The sequence below is a fragment of the Fukomys damarensis genome, unplaced genomic scaffold (genome assembly GCF_012274545.1).
Source record: "Fukomys damarensis isolate Sample0158 unplaced genomic scaffold, DMR_v1.0_HiC HiC_scaffold_17, whole genome shotgun sequence".
NCBI classification, from domain to species: Eukaryota; Metazoa; Chordata; class Mammalia; order Rodentia; family Bathyergidae; genus Fukomys; species Fukomys damarensis.
The window spans coordinates 33,828,492-33,838,380 of NW_022900929.1; the positions used below are offsets into that span (position 1 = coordinate 33,828,492).

Genomic DNA, 9,889 nt, shown 5'->3' on the forward strand with positions numbered 1-9,889 from the left:
GAAATAAGGGCATTCTTACAACTGTATAGAACTCTACATATTGGATATCCATAGTTTATATAAATCAGTCTCTTATTGACAGGACATTTATTTTTAGTCTTCTGCTATAATAAATATTTCTACTATGAATAGTTTTGTGTACTCATCTTTGCTTATTTGTACCTGTATATCTTTGCAATAGATTCCTAGAATTGCAATTGCTGCGTTAAGAAATACGTATGCATTCTTATCACCATGGCTAAGTATGTCTGCATCTCCACAGCCTATTCAACAAACGAAAGTGTTTCTGCCAGCTTTGTGGGTAAGAAATGGAAATTCAGAACTGTTACTGGTGCTGCTTTGCCATGAAGGGGGTGGCAGTTCTTAGGGCTTAGACAAGTACTCTAGTTCTTAGCTGTTGTACATTCTCAGCCCCAGATTCCTATTGTAAATGAACTTTCATTGTTTGTGTTTAACCAAGCCAGTCTTTTTCCTTAGAATGACCTTATCATGACCAATATAGTAAAAATTCAAGAGATTCAGAAAAGTCTTAATTGTCATATTATATTCAGTTCACTATTACTATCATTATTATTATTATTATTATTATTATTATTATGAGGAATGTAGTGATTGAAACAATAAAAGGAACAGCTTAGGAAAGAAAGCAGAAGTTATCGAGGTCATCTTTGGTTATACTGACTTATTACAAGCTAGGATTTGATTATTAAGTATTCTATGAAATTCTTACTTTTATCATTTCCATTTAAGAAATAAGGAAGTGGAGGCTGATATTAAATAAATCAGAAAGACCAGGGCTGGGGATTTATCTTAGTGGTTCCACTGCCTGTTTTGCAAGTGCAAGGTTCGATTCCCAATACCAAAAAACAAAACAAACAAACAAAAAAGAAAGACCATTTAGCTGGTAAGTGGTGGAACCAAGATTCAAACCCAAGTCTAATTCTAAAGCGTGTGCTATAAATCTCCATAGAGGAGAAGCTGAAGACAACTCCTGTCTGAGTCTCCTGAAATTTGGGATCTAAATGGAGAAGGTAGAGAGGGAGAAAGCAGTGTGAGACTACAGCGAGGTGGGGGAGCAAAGGCAGTTCAGTTCAGAGAGGTTCCCACCTATCTTTCCACAGCCTCCAGAAAACTTTCCCTTTCAGAAAATTTTCACTTATCAAGGTAACTTTTTATGCCCTCATACAGTAAAACTTCAAAAACAATACATTAGAGAAAATTTTACTAGTGTCCAGTGATCACTAAGTCCATGTTGTCATCGGAGGCACACTGGCTTTTGTTTTATCTGCCTGAGTATAGGCAGAAAAATTAATTCTGCGGTTTCCTTGAAATGTAATTTCACATCAATTTTTAGAAAATGCATGGCTTTTCATTTTACCAATTACAAAGATATTTGACACGTATTTTTATAAACCTAAATTCTTGTACAGCAAGTAAAGGTCTACAAAATTAAGAGTCCCAGAAAAGGTTCAGAAATTGACCAGAGGACTCTTCTGTGCTTACCATATCATAATGCCATAATTTTTTCCTACAAACACTCATGAGAAGACTTCAAGAAGGAGAAGAGAAAATGTAATGTGGGAATGGGAAAAAAGGAAAATGTCAAATTAAGAGGACTTTATAATATGATCTGCTTACTTCTAATTCTACTAAATTTTTTTGATAAACTCAATTATCAAAGTGGATTCTTCAAACTGTGAAATTCATATTTTATATAAATTAATTTTGTTTTATAGACATATGGAAAAATCTCACAAATAATAGTAAGTCATTAACATCTCTATTACTGATTTTATAAATCAAGAAAAATTTTTTATTATCCAATTTCTCAGACTATCTTCCTGACTTGATTGAAGGTTTCAGAAGATAAAATCAGGCATTAATCTGGCAATCACAGATCAAAGAAAGGAGTAAAATAAGAAAAAACAGGCAGCATCTTAATCCCTCCAGAACAGTCTTAACAAATTGACATCATTATGTGTCAAGAATAAATTTGCTAATTTCATAATCCTTTCCTACCTAATGTGAAAGAAAAAATGCATTCCAGAGCTAATTATTCTTTTTTTTTTTTTTTTTAGACAGGGTCTCACTATGTAGTTGAGACTGACCTGGAACTCACTATGTAGCCCAGGCTGGTCTCAAACTCTCAGCGATCGTCCTGCTTCAGCCTCCCAAGTGCTGGGATTACAGGTGTGCACCAACACGCCCGGCTAGAGCTAATTATTCTTTAAAAATAATTTATTAGTACATATTTGTAGTACATACATTTTACAATCTTCTTGGGAAGTTTGGTAGATGTACATAATAATACAGCTTGTTTCTTTTTTTTTAATCCTCCTCCCAGAGCTAATTATTCCTGGTAGCCACATGTATAAAGGTTGAATTTAAGCTGAATGTGGTGGCTCACTCCTGTAGTCCCAACACTTGGGAGGCTAAGGCAGGAGGATCACTGTGAGTTCAAGGCCAGTCTGAGCCACACAGTGAGACTATCTTAAAAAAAAAATTGAATTTAAAAAATTCATGACCACTTACTGATCCTAGAATAGTATTAATTTTGTTCTTTGTTATACCCCAAGGTTTTAGAAGTCAGATAGCATGAATGCCTATACCTGCACAAACTAAACAGCATCTTCCCTTTCTATGACTTAGGATTCACACTAGGGCCAAGAGGTTTTAGTTAAAAATTCCATGTTTATCTTGATATTTTGAGAAAGACATACAAAACCTGGCATATTAATATTTGCATTGTGGTAGGTGACATGACACATAATACCATATATGCACATATACATATATACAGGAAATCACTTCAGGAAAAAAGCTGGGCATGAACAGGCTTATGATGAAATACAACTAAGGCCTTTGCTAAGATCTACATAATGTTCAAGACATTACTACTGCTCTTTTAGATCCCATTTGCAAAAGTGAGTGATAAGGCTTCAAAGTGTAATTCTTGTTGTTTTAGCAGGCATTTTTTGGTAATGATCTTGCTTCCTTAACAATATTTACTCAAGCCAGGTGTGGTGCACACCTGTAATCCCAGCACTCAGGAGGCTGAGGCAGGAGGATTGCTGTGAATTCGAAACCACCCTGGGCTATATAATGAGTTCCAGGTCAGTTTCAACTACATAGTGAGATCCTGTCTCAAACCCCCCCACTCCCCCAAAAAAAGAACATTTTACTCATAACCAAGACCTGTCACGTAAAGGTACAAGATCCCAATGATGAATGTAACTGTACTGTATACCTAAAATGTATCAATAAACTCAATGAGAAAAAAAAGAGAGAATATTTTACTCATCTCTACTGTGTGAAATCTTCTTGCTAAGGAGTGTGATGAACAAGGCACAGTGGACCCCTGTGATGCAGCAAATGCAACAGCATAAAAATAACAATGCACACATTTTGAAGCAAAACAGAATCCACAGTCTGAAAACAAAACAAGCCAGGAGTGGTTATAGCTGTGACGTGAATCAGTACATCTTTGTTAGTAAGCACATGACCAGGATTCTATGAACTATCATATGAACAGTAATTCAGGTGAAATTGTTGTGCCCAAGTTGCAAAGTCCCCAAAGACCAACAAGGAGTCATGTCCAATGCAACTGCAAGAGGAGTTTATTGCAAGCTCGAGCCTGGACTCTCAGGTGTCACCGTCACAGCGGCTTCAGACTGAGAGCCCAGATCCAACTTTAAACCAAGTTTATATAGGATTTTTCTGTTGCTATTTTTAGTTTTCCCTTATCATCAAGGGGTATCTGGAGGGCACAATGGAACATGACCTAATGCTTACATTTGCAAAATTATCATGGGGTGCTGGGAGGGTATGTATTGGAAAGTTACCTAAGGCCTTCATTAGAGAATTCCTCTTTTCAGTAGACAATTAATTCCTCTTTTCATCAAAGAATTAATTCCTCTTTTCTGACTTTTGCTAAGATATATAACTATCTATATCCATTATAATTAATTCCTATATTGATTAGATCATACAAAAAGAAGCTTTTCTATTAACTATGATTAATTTCTATATCAACTATAACTAATTCCTATATTCATTGAATTACATAAAAAGCTCATCTTAAAAAGAGGAACAGAAGCAGGGGGGAGATGCCCTAAAAGAGGAACTGCAATTGTCAAAGCACAGAGAAACTGCCACATAGAATGGAATTTTTCAGAAAGGAACTTTTGCATTTACTCTATTCTGGGTAAGGGGCATGGCACCCACCGTGACCTGGAAACTTGGTCCTCACAAAATGTCTGAGCGTTTTACAAGATAAACAGTAACAAATTTACTATAACGTGTTGTTTCTTTTCCTTGCTGTCCTTTTCTTCTTTGCCTGTTCCTAAGTGAACACCCTCAGGAATTGACCAGTGCATTGGGGAGTACAAGAACATGGTTTGCTATGAGGACTCATAGGCCTCAGCACATCACCATATTTATAACCAAGGTCTAGTACAGCACAGCACGCAAGGCAAGGGCCAGGCTATAGCACAGTGGTAGAGCAGGTGCTCCACATGCGCACATGCACACACACACACACACACACACACACACACACACACACACATCAAAAGAGCAAAGGGGACAGGTTCATGGGGCAAAGTATGGGGAAAACCAGGTACTGGTCCATTGCCAGTGGAACTCCCAAGCTATGCCTCACACCTCCAGCAACTGAACCATGACCACATGCATGAAATATTACCTATCAGGGAAATTCGCTAGAGATGCAACCCCAGGGTTTTACTAAGGACTAGTCACAAGGATCCTTTTTACTGGCATGTATCAAAATTCTCAACTTCCACACAGAAAGCAAGTGTTCAGCATAAGCCATATTATACAAACAGCTGGGTCACACTGAGCCACTCTTGTCAGTGAGAGTAGAGGGAGCCCTCCTGACAGCTAAACTCCCAGAAGGGTCAGCCAAGGACCAGCCTTGTCAGTACGCCTTTGCAAGAATAGGCCTCCTGTGTTATTCTTCCCTGAACACCATGACAATTCCATAGGAATAATTGCCATGGACATTTTCAGATTCAAGAAGACAATTCAGAAAGATGACTTAAAAAAAAAAAAGACAATAAAAGAATTAGCTTCCTGAGGAATGGTTAACTCATTAATATTAATCAATCATCTATATTTTATTTGTATTAGCTTTCTGAAAAGTACATTAAGAATGTGTGAAAAACAAAGGAAAAGTCAATTTGGTCCTAATGAACCCTGGAATCTTGGTACTCCAATAAAAACAGAGCTCTTTCAGTACAGGCAGCAGCGAAGCCTACATACCCGAATGACCATCAACCAGAAATGGACTTCATAACTACGTTATGTTTATGAGGATCGTTGTCTTCATCTTAACATTTGGGGGATCTGAGAAGAAACTTCTTTTTGTTGTTCTCGCCACTTGAGTATATTCTCTGCCAGTTCCTCTGTCTCATTCACCAAAATATCCATCTTGGCTAAAGCCTTGCTCTGTAACATTTGAAAGGAAGAGAAAATAGGAGAGAAACTGTATCTGTCATTAATTCACATCAATATATCACAAATGGTTTTAATACCAAAAGCTAACACCTGAACTTTTCCCAGGCCCTTATTGCAAAAGTTCCTTAAAATTTCACTCCTTCCTTTGCTACAGTACACACCTTCTTTTTGTGAGCTCACTTTTCCTTTATCCTGAATCATCAACTCAATGCAGATTACTCTCAATCTGTCATTAAACCCAATGTTCTTCCAAAAATGTAGTCCCATGTTAAGTCCACCAACAATCTTCATGTGGATGTATACTCAGTATCTCAAACTCCATTTAGCTTCAGCTCAATAAACAATGATTTACATTTACAACATGTGCAAGGCATATCAAAATCAACTCAAGTGCGTAATCCCAGCACTAGGAGACTAAGGTACGTGGATCGCCTCGAGTTCAAGGTCAGTTTAAACTGTATAGTGAGACCTTGTCTCAGAAACGACAACACCGGGGATTTAGCTCAGTGGTTCCAGCGCCTGCCTTGCAAATGCAAGGACCCGAGTTCGATCCCCAGTACCATTAAAAAAAAAAAAAGGGCCAGGGATTTAGTTCAGCAGTTTGGTGGCCTGCCTTGCAAGCACAAGGACCCAAGTTCAATCCCAGGTACCAAAAGAAAAAAAAAAAACCCAACAAAAACCCAACTTAATAATTTCTTAAATATATTCTTGACGGGGCTGTAATTAGTTGTCTCACTGCCAGGCAGCAGTGGCAACCTGTGTGACTGTCCTGTCACGAGTGGTTCAAGCCAATGAGAACATGCTAATGCACACTTAATCCTACTTATTAACCTCAAATCACTGAGGCTAAAAACTACATTGCCTTGAGTAAGTCCCTTGTCCAAATAATATCCAACATCTAGAAATGCAACCTCAAAAACTGAAAAAAAATCTTTTGTATTCCTATGCTTCTGTATCTTTTACGTGAATTTTTAATATGGGTGACTGTAATTAGTTTCCAAGTTTCTCTATTTCTCTAATTCAGAGCAGATCACATTTTAAAATGTGCTAATACAAGAATCACTTGAAGAATTTCTTTAAAATGTAGATTCTGATTTTGGAGACTAGAGGGAATACTCTGCTATCCTGTCTGTCTTTCTTTCTCTCTCTCTTTTTTTGCAGTACTGGGAATGGAACCTAGGGCCTTGTGTAGACTAAGCAAAAGCTCTATCACTGAGCTAACCCTTAGCTCCATAATTTTCTGTTGTTATTTTTTGCTTTTTTGAGATATGGTCTCACTATATAGTTCAGCCTGGTCTTATGCTTACTATGTACCTCAGGCTGTCCTTAAACCTGTAGTGATTCTCCTGACTCAGTCTCCTGAGTGCTAGGATTACAGGTGTGTGCCATCATGCCCAGCTAGCCCTGTAATTCTGCATTTTTCACAAATTTCCAGTTGATGATGTTCTCTGCTCATACTCAAAGCAAGGCTCATTCTACCCTATTTGGTATTTTCTGCACACTTGCAGCACAATTTTGACTTACTACGCTGTACTCTTCTTCACTTAAAAAAAAAATCAATCAACCAATCAATCATCCAAGCATGGATAGGCAAGGCACACATCTGTAATTCCAGTATTGTGATAGGTTGAGGAAGGAGTATCATAAGTTCAAACCTAGCCTGAGCAACTTAGTAATTTAATAAGACACTGTCTTAAAGTAGAAAGGGATAGGGATATAGTTCAGTGTTAAGTTCCTAGGTTCAATCTCCAATACTATCAATGAATGAATGAATGAATAAAACACTCAATGGCTCTCCAGTACTGTAGTAAAGTCTAAAATTTTTGGTCTGATTTTTAAGACGTGCTATAAACTAGCCCTGATTCCTTTAGGCAACAGAAAAATACCATTTTTCTCCCCAAACTGTGACTTTCATGTTTTCCTGACATTGTTGCTTTAGCCCTAAGTAGTCTTTCCAATGCAAGGCCAAATTTCATAATTCTTCAAGGTTCAGCTTTCCATTAATTTCTATATAAAATCTTTTGAACTCTTCCTATACTCTATTCTACTCCTAATCCCCCTACACTGAAAGTAATCTCTCTTTTCTTTGTTCTCAATAGATAGCTTTTCCTTATGGATATTTTTTAATTTTCCCAGTACTGAGGATTGAACCCAGGTGTGCTCTATCTTTTAAATTTTTATTATGCTAATTTGTACAGGCTGGCCTTGAATTTGTGATCCTCCTGCCTCAGCCTCTCAAGTAGCTGGGATTACAGGAGTATACCATGGCACCCAGCTATATCTCTTTATAATTAAATGCTGCAATTATTATGCAAACACAGTTCTATAAAGTAGAAAGCATGCATCTTAATGCTGTCTCACCAAACTGAGAATCAGAGGGCAGGATTCAGGGACATCTATCTTTTATAACACATGGAACACAGCCTTGCACAATGAAGATAACACATTTTTACTAAATTATGGAGTAAAAAAAAATATATTGAAATGAGATTTCTAGTTCAAGCATGTGGGTGCATGCCTACACACTCAGCACTCAGAAGGCTAAGGCAGGTTATCCAGGCTGTCCTCAAACCTTCAATTTTCTTAGCTTCCTGAACAGCTAGGATTTAGGCATGTGCTAAAGTGCCTGGCTAAAAACACTTCTGATTTTTAAAATAATTAGCTCATAATTTTAGTTATTAAAAAGTTAAACGAGTGGATCACTATTATGGCTTGTATCTAACTGTCCCTCCAAAGTCTCACAAGGACATAGGTGGGGCTTTTTGAAGGTGGCTGGATCTATGGTGTGTGATGCTGGGATTAAGGATGTGATGCTAGTATTGAGAGTATAATATGGGATTAAGGGTGTGTGATTACTAAATTAGTTCACTGATTGGTTTAGCATAGTTCTGGGTGTGGATAATAAGAAGGCCCACCCTGGGTGTGGCAGCAGCACCCAAAAGGTGGGTAGCCTGGAAGGGATAAAAGGCAGAGGTAGGCTGCTGCTGCTATTACTAGCTGCCTCTCTGTCTCCTGCCTGCTTGCTATAGACTATTTCTTCTTTGTGATGCCCCTCTGCCATGCCATTCTGCATTGGAGCCAGCTGCTATGAACTGAAACCTCTACAAACTGTCAGATGAAATAAACTTTTCCTTCTTTAACTTGTGAGTGTTGAGTATTTTGTCTCAGCAACAAGAAAAGTAACTAAGACAGTCACACATTCTGAGATTCTAGTGTAAGAGATGAAATATAGCTATATTACTACTCACCATTTTCTTTATACTTTCATCTAAATGAGGGATATTTCTAATTGTTTCAAGATGGCTTTCCAATTTCTCAATGAAAGTCACAGCCAACTGTAGCAAATGTACCATGTATCTGAAAATGGAGAAAAAAAATTCAATTTTTTTAATTTATATTTTTGTTTCCTTATTTTTCCTTTAATCAATACTCTTAATCTGAAATAAGAGAGTTACAATCAATTTAATGAGCCAATAACAATCTTCCTGCACTCACAGAAATACCAATGACTGGCCAAGTGTGGTGGCGCAAGCGTGTAATCTTAGCACTTGGGAGGCCAAGGCAGGAAGATCACCAAGAGTGCAAACACACCAGCCTGGGTTACATAGTGAGTTCAAATCAGTGAAGACCCCACCTCAAAAAACAAACAAACAAAGAAAAAAGGAAAATTTTTAAAAATTAATGATAAATTAATGATTAAAAAACAAAAGCTTTCTCTCTGAATGCCTATAATCCCATCCTAGCTCTCTAAAAGACTGAGGGAAGAGAATCAAAAGTTCAAATTCAGCCTGGGAAATTTAACAACTTCGCAAGACCTTGTCTCAAAATAAAAAATAAACAACTTCTGGGGATATAGCTCAGTACAAAGGTCTTGGGTTCAATCTCCAGTGCCACAAAAACAAAGAACAAAAGGTATTTCTCTTCTCCTTTAAGCAAGACTTAACTTATCATCCAAAAAAGAAAGATAAAGAAATAAACCAAACAAAAAAAAGAAAGACAATACTAATTATCTTATCTAAAATCCAACCTAATGTTATATAACTTTCAATGGTAATAATTTTCTCATAAGGAATTTTCCTAGATAAAACCTCATTCCATTTAAATTTACTAATTCTAAGTAAATAATGAAGACAATAAGGATAAATATATTACAATGAAAGTCTTCACATAAAGGTACATTGAATCTTTGGATTTGGAGAATGCTTTAACATCATTACTCAGTTTTTCTTTGTTTTTTGAGACTTTGTTTTTTGTTTGTTGTTTGTAGCTCAGGTTGGCCTTAAATTCACTACATAGCCCAGGCTAGCCTTGAAACTGAAGTGATTCTCCTGCCTCAGGCAGGAGTGCTAGGATTACAGGTATGTGCTGCCACAACAGGCCCTCAGTTGTTTCCTGATGTATACAATACTGTCTA

At 37.2% G+C, this 9,889-nt stretch overlaps 1 protein-coding gene across 1 annotated transcript in view; it reads right to left on the reverse strand.

Moving 5' to 3' along the window:
* Positions 1 to 4,198: 4,198 nt before the first annotated feature.
* The window catches only part of Haus2 (HAUS augmin like complex subunit 2), an 18,308-nt gene continuing 12,617 nt past the window's right edge, over positions 4,199 to 9,889 (reverse strand). The window contains exons 5-6 of the mRNA XM_010624789.3: positions 8,724 to 8,832; positions 4,199 to 5,466 (exon numbers count right to left, since the gene is read on the reverse strand). Of these exons, the coding sequence (XP_010623091.3) occupies positions 5,344 to 5,466; positions 8,724 to 8,832 (232 nt within the window). The 3' untranslated portion in view covers positions 4,199 to 5,343. The remainder of the gene's footprint in view (positions 5,467 to 8,723; positions 8,833 to 9,889) is intronic.